This window comes from Eupeodes corollae, chromosome 1 (genome assembly GCF_945859685.1).
Source record: "Eupeodes corollae chromosome 1, idEupCoro1.1, whole genome shotgun sequence".
Classification (NCBI taxonomy): Eukaryota; Metazoa; Arthropoda; class Insecta; order Diptera; family Syrphidae; genus Eupeodes; species Eupeodes corollae.
In genome coordinates, this window is record NC_079147.1 from 101,227,331 (window position 1) to 101,245,388 (window position 18,058).

The 18,058-nt window shown below is 34.3% G+C and overlaps 1 protein-coding gene across 1 annotated transcript in view; it reads left to right on the forward strand.

Annotated features, from left to right (window-relative positions):
* LOC129954017 (neurotrimin) overlaps positions 1-18,058 on the forward strand; it is a 480,552-nt gene that overhangs the window by 434,634 nt on the left and 27,860 nt on the right. The window contains exons 7-8 of the mRNA XM_056067610.1: positions 173-270; positions 13,594-13,715. Coding sequence (XP_055923585.1) covers positions 173-270; positions 13,594-13,715 — 220 coding nt within the window. The remainder of the gene's footprint in view (positions 1-172; positions 271-13,593; positions 13,716-18,058) is intronic.

Below are 18,058 nucleotides of genomic sequence, written 5' to 3' on the forward strand. Positions count from 1 at the left end.
AATCTTAAAATACCAAGAAAATTTACTCTTACTCAACCCCACCCAGATATGAGGGTTTGTACTGTATTTGTATATGCGAAGGTTATTTCCTCATTTTTTCTTCTCCTAAGTCGTTCATGATTTTAGTTCTTTTTGTTAATCTTTCTTTTTTGAAAATATTTTCTTTTTTCAGATCCACCGGATATACAAGTGGAAAAATCATGGATACATTCCGGAGAAGGATACGAAGCGAAACTAGTGTGCATTGTGTTTGCGGATCCAGTTGCAACGGTATGTTAGATATTATGTTGAGATTCTTTCTATTTTATTTTCTTATTTGAATAAAAAATCAACGATAGATGCACAATCTTTTTTTTTAATCTTATTTTCTTATCATTCTCGTTTTATTAATAATTATATTTTTAATATTTGTGTGTATTCCACCATAACTACGTTCTTCTGCAGAAAGCTATTTGTGCAATCTATATTATAACTGTTTTTCGGTTATCCTTTTTCAACTGGATTTTATATACGTAGCTATGTATAAAATAAAGTGTATAGGGAACTTCAGTAGATGTTTGCCCTTACCAATGTAGCCTTTATCTAAGATATAATTCAATGTTTGTGTTGGGCACTTCACACTTTCTATTTGGAAGAAGAAAATATACTGTTAACAGGAATAAAATAAAGAGAAAAAAAGGAAAAAAAAATAAAGAGAAAAGGATAATCTGGATCAAATGCAACTTTGGGGTGAATTTGAGGTGATTTTTTGCAATGATGATGTTTGGGGCAGTCTGGAATAGGAAGAAGGGATGTCCAAAATTGACAGGTAAAATAGTGTGAGGAATTCAACATTATAATGAAATGAAAATGGTAATCGAAGGCTGATACACAAAGCTAATTTTTCTTTTGAGAGTTCGTACAAGGTGGCCCAAAAGTTACCATCTAAAGTCAAAGCATAATTTTGGTTTTGTTGTTTTTAAAAATAAGGTTCCTAGCACAAATAAACTGCTAAACAAAATAAGAACGAACGAAAAAGATTTAAAGGTTCATACAATTGTCTATAGTACATTGTACATATTTGTATAGAAATGTTACCTTTACGGAAATCTTCAATTAGCCACTTAAATGGTATAATTTATTGGAATCTTAAATCGTCTAAAATGACAATTCAAATGTATTACTTTACTTTCTGAGATTGGAAAATGTGACGTAAAAGCTAAAATTTTAATAATTTTAAATGATTTTTTTCCGGAAATTATGATCATCTAAGGAAAAATGTCAGTCAATCAAAGACTAATACCACTTTCAAAAATATTTTCAGATTTTTATAGATTTGTGAAAGATTATCAGAGATGCGGCCCACACTGATAACTTTTCATTGATGCCTTCAAAAATACTAAATCGTCATTTAAGGAACTTCGAAAAGTATGTAGTCATTCCTTGAAGTTTAAACTGTTTTCGAGATATGAAATAAATTAAACCATACTTTTAAGTATCTCAAGAACAAGTGCTTCAATGTTGGCTACCAGTGTGATAATCGAAGCGAACTTATCGCTAAAGAAATGAGCATTAACAAGGTTTCATATAAAATACTATAGAGGCGTTTAATCGAACAATATAGGCGGCCAACTGACCGGCCCACAAAGTCAACATTATCGTATTCTGGATGCATTTAAATGGCAATGAGCTTCATAGCTGAACACAAAATGCACACGACTCTCTTAACAGAGCATGCATTTTAATAACATAAGAAAAAAAATGTACTACTGAATCTTTTACGAAGTCTCTTTCGCATAACTTAATGTTCTTATTTGTAAAACAAAATTTATTTGAAGTTTTCTGGTTCTAGAGATGTGGCCGACCAAAAAAAGGATCTCGAACGTACAAAACGTTCGTACATGCACGCATCTCACGTTAAGCCATGGGTTAAGAGCTTATGTTAATGAACTGAATGTCCAATGCGGTGCGATTACTTAGTCCTGAAAAGAGCTTAATAGTTTAAAAAATTTGACTTCCTTATAGAGAGTCAAACTCAGGTGTAAAAAAAAAAAATTAATTCATAAAACGATACCAAACGAAAATCTCTCGAAAAATAATTTGTTTCAATAAATCTCCTTATTCTAAACTTCATAATTGAAGTTATTGAATTCGGTACAATTTGTCAAATTGAAAACTTCGCCGTGTCATATGAAATCTCGAAGTTATCCTTGGCTCTCTGCGGATATACTCAATGCTATTAAGGCTAGAGATGTCTGATACCGACGTTGGAGGCATTTTGGTTGTCCAGAAATGCTCCTCGACTTTAAACGGTTACGTAATTCTGTAACGAATTTGATCAAAATTGTAAAATACAAATTTTATAACAATTCATTACATAACTACGATCGGTCGTCAAAGTTTTTTTTTTGAAGGAAGTTAAGTATATTGGTTTGAAAAAAGATGTTTAATCTTGTAATGTTAATATTGATTTGGGAGGTTTGAATATTAAATTCTCTACTTCACAAACCCAATTCTGTGAAATGTCTTCTAGACGTACAGAGAATGATACTACTAACGCCTTTTCGGTAAGTGCTGTAGATGATTATCAGGTATGTAAAGCAATTTTCTCCATAAAATCTCAATGTACCGTACTTGAAAATATTCATCCTGACTTTATAAGTAACCAGATAAAATATTTTATTAACCCTAGACCCGTGTACTTAAAAATTTCTAGTTTTAGCGTACTTGGGCACTTAGTGCCCATGAAGGATTTTCCTATGAATTCCTTAGAAAGTGTCAAATAAACATAGATTTTTTTTACAAAAATTAATTTTTGTTTGTATATTATTTATTAAAAACAAAAAAACTTTTGAAAACTGAATACATGTTTTTTATTAGGTATGTATTTCTTATTTTTTGGCGCTTAGCTGGTGGACCAGCTGAAGTTGACGGAAGTGAATCTTCATCAAAAGTATCATCTTCTTCGGTTTCCCCAGCATCCGGTGTAGTTTTGGCAACAAAACATCTGTCGCACACCCTTACATAATGTTTACTGCAAGCTGCAACATAGCAGAGATCGCAGACAGCCGTAGTTTTGTTGTTTTTTTTCTTTTTTGCAGGAATCACAGCGTTGCCTTATATTATTTATTCGTATTTGCGGTACGGTTTTTACGGATTCGATTTCGTAACCTATTAGTTTTATAGCTGTTTTTACATTTGTTTGAAGAGTTTTCTTAGCTATACGATTTCTTATATGGCTATCAGTAAGCTCTAAAGCCAACTCCTTCAAAAACTTTTTCCTCTTTTCCGATCTCTTCTTGATAGTATACCAATTGGGCTGACAGACATCAAACATCCTGTAAGATGCAACTCCTGCACACTCCAAAAGGTTGTAAAATAAAGTAACTGGCCACCGATTACTCTTCCTCTTGCAGGTGTAAACTGTCGCCATACGGTCGAAAGTGTCAACTCCACCTTTCGTTGAGTTATAGTCCATAATGACAGCCGGTTTTTTAGTGACCTCATCAATTTTGTCCTCATGATTAGCCGTTGAGAGCATGAGTATATTTTGTTTGTATTACTTGCGTAACTACATAACTGCATACACCTTGAATAACAAAATTTTGTCGAAAATTTGTCTCTCGATTGCTTGAAAATTTTATCCGAAGGTGTAAACTGCTTTGGCAATTGCGGCTTATTGGACTTTAGAGTACCAATTGTTGTTGTGTTTTTGCTCATCAGTTCCAAGGCTAATGCGGTACTGATGTAAAATAGTTATCTGTTGTTATGTTATAACCTTTGCCTAAATTTCAAGATAGCTTTTTATAGCCTTTTTTCCAACAAAAATTTTATGAAAACTTTACCCAAATATCTTTCAGCTAATCGCATTACGAACGATTATCAGATGGTTGCTGGCCAACATAAATTTCGCCCTGAAGAGGATAGCGGTTTACAGCGTCGACTATCCAGAAAATTTGTATTCCATATTTTCCTGGCTTGTTTGGCATAAACATTTTGAAAGGGCATCTTCCCCTTGAGCCGACCAATTGTTCATCAACTGTAAGCTCTTTTGATGGTTCGTAGAACTCAACTAGGTTCTCCTGAAACAAATTCCAAATGTACCTAGTAATGATAAAAACAATTATTTGTAAATGCACCTGTCATTCATAAAATATGTACCTTTTATACCTAAACGGAGCCATTTTATCAGTTTGTAGACGAAACTTCTTCTTCCATGTCCAAACCAGCTTGCGTGACGCGAGTATCCAACAAAGCTGTATTTGGCTCATAATTTGGATCATCAGCATCGGAAAAATCTCCATCATTGTCACTGTCATCTTCTGATTCATTGTGGTGAACTCCCTGCTCTTCTGCCTCTAGGAACCGAGAGTAATTCTCGTCAAAGAATTCTTGCTCCGCTGCAGTCAAATACCGGTTGGAATTACAAGGAAAAATTTACTTACTTTAGTTGATAAACAAAAAAAATATTTTAAATTCACTTGATATTCACAATAAAGCAATGATATCGCACTGAAATCACTTGTTTGAACAAACTAATATTTACCGGTGTATTACAGAACGAAAACAGTCGATATCCTGCAACACGAAAGCTTTGTAATTATAATTTTCCTTGTTCAATTGTTTTCAAAACTTTCTAATGCTTTTCCTGAAAGAAAATGATCATCCTTCAGAGTCATTATATTTGCAACTTTGCTAAAACCTCCTTAGTACTTGTATTTTTTTACAATGAAGTGTGGAGAACAGTCGACATCTTGTAACACGTAAGTGAAAAAAACCTGTCCATACTCGAAGTTTCAAACTTTTTGCAGCTTTTCTATCGAACACTATTTCCCTACTCTCCCAATTACTATATCCTCAACTTGGCTAAAACTAAATCTGATTCTTGTATCTTTAGGTAAAAAAAAATAAATATGCTAAGAGGTATTTGACTGTAAAACATATTCACATCAACAACAAAATTATTACTATCATTTCCATACGAAAAGGAAAAGGACATAGTTGTATTTCAGCTTTACGCAACGTATCTGCTGACATAAGACATTCTTTAGACAACGTGATAACCTTACTTGACTTTTCAAAGGCATTTGATTGTGTAAACCATAATCTTCTCTGTGATAAATTTAACCTATTTAGTTTCTTGGATGCAGCTAAAAAACGTATTTACTCATATTTCACCAATCGTATCCAAGCGGTGTCTTGTAATGGTAGAATGCCTCGTTCCTCTTTGTTAATAATGGTGCTCCTCAAGGATCAATCCTTGGACCTTTACTGTTTTCATTGTTCATTAATGATGTACCCTCTGTTTTGTGTTACTGTCAGTTTTATATCTATGCAGATGATGTCCAATACTCCCTCCATCATATAGAGTTCACTATATTTATTTTCCTTGACATCGAAGGCTCTTTTAACAAGGTGGATACAAATGCACTAACTCTGAACGTAGAGAGTTCGCTTGGGAAGTTCATTCATTTCATGCTTACTACCAGAATAATTAACTCAAAACTGGGTAACTCTTCTTCTAGAAGATGCGTTAATAGAGGAACACTGCAAGGTGTGTTCTTTACTAGTACTGTGGGCTATGTAAGGAAACGTAAAATTGCACATGTTTAAAGCTCTCAGGCGAGGATAATTACCTGGGTCTTATTTTGGACATAAAACTAAATTGGAAACCCGTGATATCAACATCTGATACCGTATTTTCGAAGATAGTCAGGCTGCTATCAAATCTCTAGACGCTGTTTCTACAAACTCTATAACAGTCCATAACTGGGTGCCGGGCCATAAAGACATTCCACGAGGCAGATGAACTCCCCAGTAATGGTCCAGCACCATCCGTTCTACCACGTTTGGCTTATGCTGGCATACCAAACGCTATACATGCAAACTATAAAATATTGCTAATGCAAGACGCTGGCTGTATGAAGAAGACAAACACCAGGTTACATAACATCACCATTCACCACGTGTCAGGTCACAAAAAACATCTGGCCTACACTAGATTTAAAATTCTCAAGGTGTTTGCTATATCTAAGCAGGTAATAACGGCTAGGCGTATTTTTAAATGCGTTTTTGAGAAGCTGTATGGATTCTTTTATAACTATTTAAATCATATTAACATAATCAGTGTCTCACGTTTCGTAAGGTAATCAAAACGATTTCTTTGAGTTTAGCAGAAATCCTCAATATTCATATGGTATCACAATGGGCCATTAAACTGGCCTTAATGTGATCACGGACAGCCACTTTAACCTAATCTTACCTGAAGTCTATGTTAACATGAATAGTAAAACTTGAAAAACAAATTAAAGTTTACAATCGTACTCTGTCCTTAAACAAAACGTGCACTTGAGGACCATTGAACTTGTTCGTAATCAGCCTCATATTTTTGTGTGTCAGCAGCAAAAGCTCCGTGAACGTTCATAAGACTTATATTCAATACATTAAAGAAAGGTGTAACGCCATTGATCTTTAGCACTCAAGTCGATGATGGCATAGAGTTTAGAACTCGCTGACCGGGAAATCTTGTGGTTAACGTTTTTTTGTTTTGGGAATTGTAGGACTGTTGGACATTCTGCAGTTTTCTTTAATTAGTGTTTTAAGAAAAGATGAATTTGTTCATTTACCACAAATTCTATGTTTGTAACCAAAACATATTTACTTCTGTTACCTTAAAGTTTAAGGTTGTCTAATCTTTTTATTTGCAAACTCCAAATGAACATCTCTTAATCCACTGGACTTTTATTATAAAAGCCATAATTTTGTCAAAAAATGACAGAATAAAAAAATAATACAAACAAAATATAAAAAAAGGAAAAAAAAGAAAATGAAATAAGTAGATATGACGATAAAGATTTTTCCGATTAAGTCCCAGGTCCTCCTTCAGTTCAGACTCTTTTTTCTTTTTTTATATCCTTTTTCTTGTGCGATTTTTATTACTCTCAGGCACTCTTCATCATTGCAATTATTAAACGGGGATTAAGGGACTCTCGTAATATACATAGAAGGGAAAACAAAAACAACGTTCGCGCCGTGCTGCCTCCGAAGCTCATGCTGTTGCCTATTCTTTGAAGGAAAACAAATCTACAAACGAAGTCGAAGTGACAGTTTCATAGAACAAAAACAAAAAAAAAAAACAAGGAAGACTTTTACAGGCAAGACCATTTTAGCACTTCATTCCATCACAGGAGAAGAAGCAGGAGCAGGATCCAGGGAGCGAGCAGCACGCTCATGATTTTTTAGAAAAGAGATTTTTTTATGATTTTTTAACACTCTTCTTTCGTTCAGGCCATGGCCTAAAGTAAAGTAAAAGATACAATGGGGACTGATGATGATGTCCGGATGAGTGATACTCTTAACGTTATTGTGCTACATAAATATCAATGAAGAAATACCATCACTTCCTGTTCCTATTTATATATATATTTATATCTCAGTCATCAGGAGAGAAAAAATAGCTTTGAGTAATAAATTGACTTTGGAATCGTTTGGTAATAAAATACATTTTTGGCGGTATGATGGCGGCAGCGGTGGTGTCGGGCAGAATTCTCCGGTCCATTGGGAAAAATGAGACTTTTTTGTTGGGGAAATAGGTTAATCAAATTGATTTTTTTCAGCTAGAATTTACTTGACTGATGCTAGGTTAAAGGCTGTGACAATTTATTTTAAACAATCGATGCAATCTTATGGGGCGAGGGCTATTTATATAAAGGAATCCTTTTTTCAGGTCCTTAATGATAAAAGGTTTAGGTGTTTTTTCAGTTGTTTTTATATTTGTCCATAAAACTTTTAAATGAGTTTCTTTAGAATTGGTTATTATCTCTGGCTGGCATTAAAAAAATATTGACTTCAGGTTATATTCGTCGTTACCTTTAACCTTCAAAAAAAGTAAGTACCTTAAGCTATATAGCCCACTATATAAGATGCGGTTTATCCTTAATTAAGATTTTATTTAAAGATTATAATCATTTGTTTTTTGTTCTTGCTCATTTTACAAAATTGAAGATTACTTATAAAATACTCTTTCTTTTGATTGTATCTTTACCTATTTTTTTTTTATAAATAATTATTATCTTTAATAGAGTCATTACGAAAAATGGTTTGTTTTTCCAAAAGAAAAGTTAAGCCTTTTATAAAATATAAGAACCGAGTCATCTGCCAGTTATGGTTAACCGCGTTTAAGCTTAATTGTTAGGTATATAAGTATGAAGACACTTATTATTTTAGCTCTTATTCTGTCGTGATTAAGACAATAAATAAAACACCTTTAAATTTTAAGAGGGGTTTGCTAAGGTGTCAAAATTTTATTTTAGCAGACCATAATGAATGAGGTGTTGGGGAAGGTGAAATAAAAACAAACAGATGCATAATATCTTTGGGAGTAGACAAATTTAATTAAAGCCTTTAGGGCTTCTCTATTATATTCGATACATTATTATGATAGCTTGATGAGAACGCATGATTATATTCCATAATTTTAAAAGAAGCTTTGATAAGTATTGAACTTTTTAAAGAATAATTTTACTATTTTGAGAAATAATAAAGCTACCCATACCTGAAAGATAAATGAATGAGCAAAGTTTCTTAATTGAGTCATTTCTAAAGCAATTCTGGTAATGAATTGGGCCAAATTATTAAAGGTTTAGTTTCGTATCAATTGAATAATACAATTTTTGTCGAATGAAGGAAGGAATTTATCTTTCGTTATAAATTTTTATAAAAAATGTAATTTAATTAAATAGCAGTTAGGTATTGATTGTTGTATATACCTACATCAAGTAAAGTATCAAGATATGGATTAAAGCAGGTTGTTCCGGAATATCTAGATCAAAAACCTAGAAACACTTTTCGAAACTTATACTTTTTTGTTCAATGAGTTTTTACACCATAAAATTGTGTTAGCCAAAAATCTGAAAAGGGAAAAGGTGCTATCAGTCTCACTGATTTTGGTCTTCAAATTTGAATGAAAACATAGCTCATCCAGGGAAATTTATCAAAGGTTAATAATCTTTTAGTTTAAGCTTATAGGAAATGACTGGAATGATATTTTTCGAGTCAAAATTGTTTGCCCTTTGAGTATTATTGAATGGATGTACATATAATAAAAAACAATATTTTTATTTTATAAATTAAATATTTTAAAAATTACTTATTTTAATTTTCAATTTTCTTAAGAAGGCTTTTTGCTGAAAAAATCTATAAAATAAGCACACCATTATCAAACTGAGTGGCTGGCTACTCACTTCTCCAAAAAAAAATTGTAAAAACTCTCTAGTAAGGAAAGAACTCCCAAGAGAACCGTTTTGCAATACGAGAAAGCCAACTGAGACAGTCTGAATAATTATTTCGGAATCTCTAACTTGATGCTCTTGGGTATGAGAACTTTTATTCCGAACAGAACAGGGTTAAAAATACAGAAAGAGGTTGATAGGGCCAAAGAAGTAAGTTTTCTTTGTTTTAAGGCCTTCCCAACTAAGAAAAACCTTAGTTTAAAGGCCTTCCCAACCAAGGAAAACCGAAAAAGGTTTAAGCAAGTCATGAAGGCCTGCAACAAATAAACGGTGATTTTTTAAGAGCTTGAGAATTAAAAAAAAAAAAAAAAACGCATAAAATTTGCAAAATCTCATCGGTTCTTTATTTGAAACGTTAGATTGGTCCATGACATTTACTTTTTGAAGATAATTTCATTTAAATGATGACCGCGGCTGCGTCTTAGGTGGTCCATTCGGAAAGTTCAATTTTGGGTAACTTTTTCCAGCATTTCGGCCGGAATAGCCCGAATTTCTTCGGAAATGTTGTCTTCCAAAGCTGGAATAGTTGCTGGCTTATTTGTGTAGACTTTAGACTTGACGTAGCCCCACAAAAAATAGTCTAAAGGCGTCAAATCGCATGATCTTGGTGGCCAACTTACCGGTCCATTCCTTGAGATGAATTGTTCTCCGAAGTTTTCCCTCAAAATGGCCATAGAATCGCGAGCTGTGTGGCATGTAGCGCCATCTTGTTGAAACCACATGTCAACCAAGTTCAGTTCTTCCATTTTTGGCAACAAAAAGTTTGTTAGCATTGAACGATAGCGATCGCCATTCACCGTAACGTTGCGTCCAACAGCATCTTTGAAAAAATACGGTCCAATGATTCCACCAGCGTACAAACCACACCAAACAGTGCATTTTTCGGGATGCATGGGCAGTTCTTGAACGACTTCTGGTTGCTCTTCACTCCAAATGCGCCAATTTTGCTTATTTACGTAGCCATTCAACCAGAAATGAGCCTCATCGCTGAACAAAATTTGTCGATAAAAAAGCGGATTTTCTGCCAACTTTTCTAGGGCCCATTCACTGAAAATTCGACGTTGTGGCAGATCGTTCGGCTTCAGTTCTTGCACGAGCTGTATTTTATACGGTTTTACACCAAGATCTTTGCGTAAAATCTTCCATGTGGTCGAATAACACAAACCCAATTGCTGCGAACGGCGACGAATCAACATTTCACGGTCTTCAGCAACACTCTCAGAAACAGACGCAATATTCTGTTCTGTACGCACTGTACGCATTCGTGTGGTTGGTTTAATGTCCAATAAAGTAAACTGAGTGCGAAACTTGGTCACAATCGCATTAATTGTTTGCTCACTTGGTCGATTATGTAGACCATAAATCGGACGTAAAGCGCGAAACACATTTCGAACCGAACACTGATTTTGGTAATAAAATTCAATGATTTGCAAGCGTTGCTCGTTAGTAAGTCTATTCATGATGAAATGTCAAAGCATACTGAGCATCTTTCTCTTTGACACCATGTCTGAAATCCCGATTGATCTGTAAAATACTAATGCATGAAAATCCTAACCTCAAAAAAATCACCCTTTATTAAAAGGACAACATTTTTGCATGACCAAAAATTACGCAAAAAATACTGAAACGTCCCAAAGGCAGTAGAAATGTTTGGTCATCCGTCAAAAAAGACGAACATTTTTCATCTCGAAGACCAATCTTTTTTCGCACTGGTACTGTGGCAGGAGTACTAAGAGAACTAAGCACACATTATTTTGCTCGTCCGGATGATTTTCACGCTATTGTTTTTAAGAGATGTTCTTCCACGCTTTCAAAACCACTGCGTAAGCTTTTTCATCTGTACTACTTCGCAGGTCCAGTTCTAAGTAGAAGGAAAACAGCATTTGTTCAACCCATCCTCAAAAAAAGTGAATTCTTATCCCCTCTAATTATTGATCGACTGCATTTACGTCCTTTTTTTCTAAAGTCATGGAAACGCTGATTAACTATCAGCTGAAGAAACCGAAAGCTTCTCAATGCCTGACAAAAAGGCTTTCACCGCAATAGGTCCATTGGTAATCTCATATTTCATCTCATTTCTCACCGAACAGTAGAGCAAATCTTAACATCAATCAGAAGAAAGTAAGAATATTGCACTTTATACTTCAAAGGCATTTGATAGGTTTTGGAATCAGGCTCTCTTGTCGAAAATACGTGCTTAAGATTTTCATAAATCCCTCCCACATTGGATTAGTAATACATTTTCCGATGTTCGTTACAAGTGTTATTGGATGGTTTCAAACCTGAAAACCACAAAAAAATGATGATGTGCCACAGGGCTCTGTTTTATCTCCAACACTCTTTCTCATTTTTATTAATCATCTCCTGTCTACAACTTCTAATCCAATGCATTGTTTGGGTGACGATAGTCTTCTTAGCTTTTCATATCCGTTTTCAGACTAACATCTCTCTTCTTTGAATGTGGGGTTATGTATCGTTAAAGCGAGATATACCGTCTTTTCCATTATCAATGGATGGCAATTGCATCAATGAGACTGAACATCTCGATATTCTCGGTACGTGTGTTATCAACCACCTTTTGTATAACGATCACGTACGCGATGTTTCCAAAAATTCCGCAAGGTATTCGGGGTGTTATTTATAAGACTTCTATACGTCTATAGTTTGAGTATAATGGTGGTCCTGCTACTTTTCCTAGCCTCTTTGACAGCATTGGACGTAGAGTATTTAGATTGTTTCGTTATGGTATCCTCAGCTCGATCATTTACGTTGCTCAAGCATTGACGCAAAGTTTCTTGTCTCACCCTTTCTTACCGTTATTTTAAGAGTCAATGATCTAGAGAAACAGCCAGCTACATTCCTCCCCTTATAGGTTTAATCGTAATACTCGCATTTCTTTAAATGTTTATCAGTAGGCATCTCCTCGAACCCAACTTCGGTCGTAATTATGAATACAGATATTGGTTCTAAGCCGTACTACGTGAATGTGGAATGCTTTACCACACTCTGTCTTTCCTAGTCATTGAAATATTCAGAAATTCAAAACCAATGTGCATCTCCTTTCAAAACCTCTTTCTTTTTCTTTATAACGGATTTCAATATTTCAAGAAAGTATTAAATTTCGTGGAAAAGCTGTCAGCAAATTAATTTACCAATGAGTTAATTACTATGCGCTGTGTGATAAGTTGCGTCGCCTTGTGGAAACCAAATTTCACTGATATTTAACTGATTCATTTTTGGAAACAGAAAATCAGTCAATATAGGTCTATACCGCATCTTATTCAAGGTAATGACAGCTTCTTCCTCATTTCCAAAAAAAAAATAAGGACCAATAATTTCTAAAGTATTAAAGATAGACCAATCAGTCAATCTTAATGGATGCTATAATGATTCGTTAATGACATGAGTATTGGCTTCCCTCCAAATGTGGAAGTGAGCTTCAACAATACACAATCATAAAATGGTTTAAAAGTTGTATAAAATTCGGAAAATTGTTATTTTTGAAGACATTCATTTCCAGATTTTGAAAGTGTTTTTTTAATGTTAAATTATATATGGTGAATTGTCAACACCTTACTGAAAAGAAATGTTAACACAGTCAACTTTAGACAACAACAATCAAAAGTTGTAATGGAGCTTAAAAACACACACTTTATTATATTCATTTATATCATGAATTGAATATTCAATAGCATTTGTTGTTTTAAATGTTTATTTGACAAACAAGAACTTTTTGATGAAATCTGAAATGATCTATCAATAAATTGAGCCTTTTGTTTTTCAGCAAGGCTAACAATTAAAAGATTGATGTATATATTCCCTTATTTTTCCGCAGTTTTGACACAAGTTTTTTACTTTTTTCCTAATTGCCCAAAACAATTTTTCATATCAAAAATTTCCAAAAATCATACTAAAGACGATCTAAATTTATATGTAATAAATTGCTTTGAAGTTTCGAAACTCATCTGATCACACATACACTCTAGACACTCTATAATCTTTTGAATGTTCCTTTTTTTGAAAAATTGTTTCGCTCGATTTATTACTCCATAGCTTTTGTAGGCTTGACATCAAATTTGAACAAGAACATAATACTTATCATTTTTTCTATTCAAAAGTATCAGAATACCTAAACGAACAATCCCCTTGCAAAAGTAATAAAAATGAGTTCTAGGGGAAATAAAATAAAATTCAATAATATAACCATGGTTTTTTATTGAAGTAATTGTATAAAAGAAACATTGAGCCTTCATAAATTCTTTTTTGAAATAATACAAATGGGTTTCTGCAAGGATATAATTTTATTTCATTTTTTTCATTTCAGGTATCCTGGTATCAAAACTCATTCCCAATCCAAACGACAGATAGAAGAATTATGTCATCAAGAGGAAACCGACACACACTGACTGTACGTCATATCCAACAGGAAGATTTCGGAAACTACAGGTAAGTGGCATAGGATTCACTTTTTGTTGTATTTATACTCGTAGATCCTCGTACCTCGTAAAGAGATGACAATGGCGATGACAAAGACTACGACTACGACGACGTTTTAGCTTTTGCGGAAAAAGTATAACGTATGACGCATGCATAAAGGATGTAGAATTTAGATACCTTAGCTACATTGGATAAAGGCGGAATTTTCGTTTTGTAATTTTTGTTAAGGAGATTGCCTCCGGTATTTGAAATAATACACCCATCTACCTTCCTCTTCCTATGTAGACTCTTAATAAACTGAAATAACCCATATAACGCAGAAGAAAGAGAGAGAGCTCATTTAAATCAGATGGTTTAATACAGGGTGATGTGGTTGTAATATAATATCAGTCGTTTTCGAAAGGCTTATCAAAGCTAGGTTACATAGTAGAGTACGACCTGTTACCATTATACAGTGGGCCTAGGCCTAGTGGCTTACAGCTCTCGACCAATCCTGTGTGCGAGTAATGTTGTCAGACATGGAAGGGATCTACAATTTAAAGCCGAATCCGAGCGGGTAATTTGAGAAAGCACTTTTTATGGCAAAAAATTGCTCTTGGAGAATTTGTCATTTCCTCGCAAGAGGCAATACATTTGAAAAAAAATTTTAGATGACACAGGCAGGGATCAAACCCAAGACCTGTTGTACGAGCGACGGTCCAACGCACTTTTGCTTTGAAATTAATTTGTTTTCATTATTTCTTAAAACTATCTTAAGGCTAGACAAAAATTCATAAAACTTGCCTAATTGTTCATAACTTACAACTAACTTACTGTTCCCATACGGACACTCTAATGCGTTTCGGCCCTAAGAGTCCAACGCACTAACCATCATGCTACGGCCACTACAGCTGATAGAGTTATTTCCCCAAATTTTCGATAGCGTACCGATAGCCACTTTTGCTTGGCCGATGCGGCAGATGACATCTTGTTCGTTTGCGCCTTCGATCGAGACGATACTTCCAAGGTGTTGAAAGCTCCTTACTTTTTCCACTGGTTGTGAGGAAATATTTATTTGAAAGGATGGTCGAGTACCAGCGTGGAATCCGTCGTCTAGTGTGGCCTTAAGGTGTTCTCTGATGCGTTCCAATATCATTTTTGCTACTATTTTTTCAACGGCAGGTAGAACGCTCTCCAATTTTTGTACTGTGTAAGATGTCCTTTTTTTGGTAGCTTGACGATCATTCCCTTCTTTCACTCATCAGGCTTCTTTTTGAGCGTTCCAGGCTTCTTTATGAGCGGATGAAGCAGCTCGCTTAACGTTGGCGCTGCTGCTTGTAACAGCTCTGTGGGAATTTCATCATATCCTCCCGATTTGTTGTTCTTAGGTGCTTTAATTGCGTCAACTATCGTCCACTCATCTGGGGAGCTTTCGGTGGTACAGGCTTCTTTTATGAGCTGACGAAGCAGTTTGCTTGATGACGTTGGTGCTGCTGGTAACAGCTCTGCGGAAATTTCATCAAGTCCTATCGCTTTGTTGTTCTTAAGTGCATTAATTGCGGCTACGATCTTATCTTTACTGGGAGGTGCGTTACTGGTTCGGTGATTAGTTTGTTCGGATGATGCACAATGTTTTCAAACACTCGGCTTAAAACCGAGGAAAAGTGTTCTTTCCACCATCTGACTTGCTTATCCACCGAACTTAGCATCATACCCTCTACTTCTTTCACCAGGTGATGCTTTGAGCTGTGCGCACCTGTCAGCTCTTTGGTTCTTCTGAAAACGTTCCTGCTGTCGCACCTGTTTGCAGCATCTTTTGCTGCTTCTTGCGCCAATGCGTTGATGTAGTAACGCTTGTAACGGTTCACACTGCTGTGAACCGCTCTCTTTTTCATGTGAAGTGAAATAATTTATTGAAAATTATATTTAAAGTTCTGTATCATAGAACTTTTTTTATATTTAAATTTACTCATAATTTTATTGACTCACCCCGTATTAAGGCTTACCCAAAATTCGTACCACCATTTTACATCAGGAACTTTAACAACTCTGCCTTGCCATAATGTTTCTTCTGTGAATGCGGGAATTTGAGACTTGATTTTATAATATTAACGAAATTAAATATTTTCTCTTTAATTGGGGAGTCAGAGAGAGGTATGTATGTATATACGAATTTTATATAGACCCATCTGTATGAACCATTAAAACTTATACATTTTTAATTTTTAGGGGGAGAAGTATACATGTACAAAAATTAAAAATTTAATTTGATAACTCGAGAAAAAGTGAGTGAATATGATTTTTAATTTAATTGGATTAGTGGAACATTTAAAGAGGACGTAATTTTTATTCTTGATGGATAAAAATGGATGGATTCCTACACGTTTGTGATTTAGAAAGGATGGTTATTGTTTGATATGTAGACTTCTTTGTATCATACAATTCTTCCACCTGCGTGACTTTGCACAACCTTCAAATAATTATTAGTATTGTACCTCACTTCTATGGAATTATTTAAAAAAGTTTAATTCAAGTCACCTAACATTAAATCATTTTTACGGTACCCTTGAAAAGTATTCTAAAAGCCTTGGGAAATATTATTCCTTTTAAAGTTGGTTTTAACATTTATCAAGTTAAGGCTTTTCGCGAAAATGTGTTCAATTCCAATAAAATATTAAAATATGCATGTACCCTGTTTAATAGACCGATTCAAATTTAGCCTTTAAAAAATTTGATGTTTTTATGTTGTTGAGAGATAATAAATAACTAAATAAAAAATATGTAAAAATTATGATTGAATTGGAGTAAAAAGTTTATTTAGAACTGATAACTTTTAAAAAAAGTAATATTATGAATTATTATCGGTTTAACATTGCAAATATCTCCAAGGGAAAGCGGACAACAAATATTCAATCATTTTTAAATCTTCTTGTGCGGTAGAAACACCAAAAAGATTAATTTAATCTGAACTGAGAGTAACCTTTAGTGAAAACATAGCAAAACTTAATTATCTTTTTTATTCTTGCAAAATAAGCCCAGTTAGTCCATTTTCATTAAAAAACTAAGTAATACCAACAGTAACAGATTGATTTTGTTTCGCCAATGGAAAACACATGATTCCAAATGCACAGCTATTCAACGAACACTGCCATAGAGATGCGTATGAGCCAGCAATATCAATCGTTCCAACATTTGAGAGTGAAATCACATAAGATTCATTCGAGATTTGCATAATTGTCAAAAACCCAAGATTCTACTTTAACTTTTATCGATAGTATTCATACCACGGATATTGTTTTTGTTATTCGTGTAAGATTTTACGATACTATTGATAGATTTTCCAACAATACTTGGATAAAATGTCTGATAAAAAACTTGTCTTGATAAAATTAACAACAACAAAATATTAGTATCTTTATATAATCCACTTACTTTTGAATTATTTAAAAAAAAAAATCAAAAAAATGGATGAATAAACGGTGTTTGTTTAGACGTTTGCCTCCAAATCTGGCACTGTTTTTTAAAGACAGTCTTTTTGCCAGCTTTCTCTTGATTTATACTCAGTTTGGATTTAAATTTTATAATCAATAGACTTATATTAAAACAACGTTTGCAAGTTATAGAAATGTATTACGTTCGCACAACGCATCAATATTGAAGGAAACAAGCATTTTCTAGAGTGGAAGGCCAATGGTGTGATCTTCAACATCGTTCGATTTAGCACCGCGTCTCAATTAGAATTCATTCGAGCCAGCCACGGTATTCTTTCGACAAAACCTTTTGCTGCATTCTTGGCCATAACATAACATTTAATGTAGTGCCCGTGACGTGATGGTAGGTGCGTAGGACTGCCATGATAGAGGTTTTGGATTCAATACCTGCCAGTGCCATCTAAAGTTTTTCAATAATTGCGAATAATTGACAAATTCTACAAGAGTAATTTTTGTTATGAAAAATCCTGTCTCAAATAAGCCGTTCGGATTTGGAACAAAACTGGAGGTCCTCTCCATCCCCTACAGTTGTAAGTCCCTAGGCCACAGAATTTTATTTATTTATTAACATTAAATTATTTGCATTCCATTTCTTCCTGAAAACCACAATTCTGTGGATTTCGACGCGTCGTCGACAAATCGTATTTATTTATTAACATTAAATTATTTGCATTCCATTTCTTCCTAAAAACCACAATTCTGTGGATTTCGACGCGTCGTCGACAAATCGTATTTGTTCTATGCAACATATGTCGACGCATCGTCGACAAAATGTTTATTACTGACCACTTCCAATGCCTCCACACACCCCGCATTCGGGAAAAACGCAATACTATGATGCTGACGTCGACTACGCGACAATCTTTTTATAGTTGAAAAACA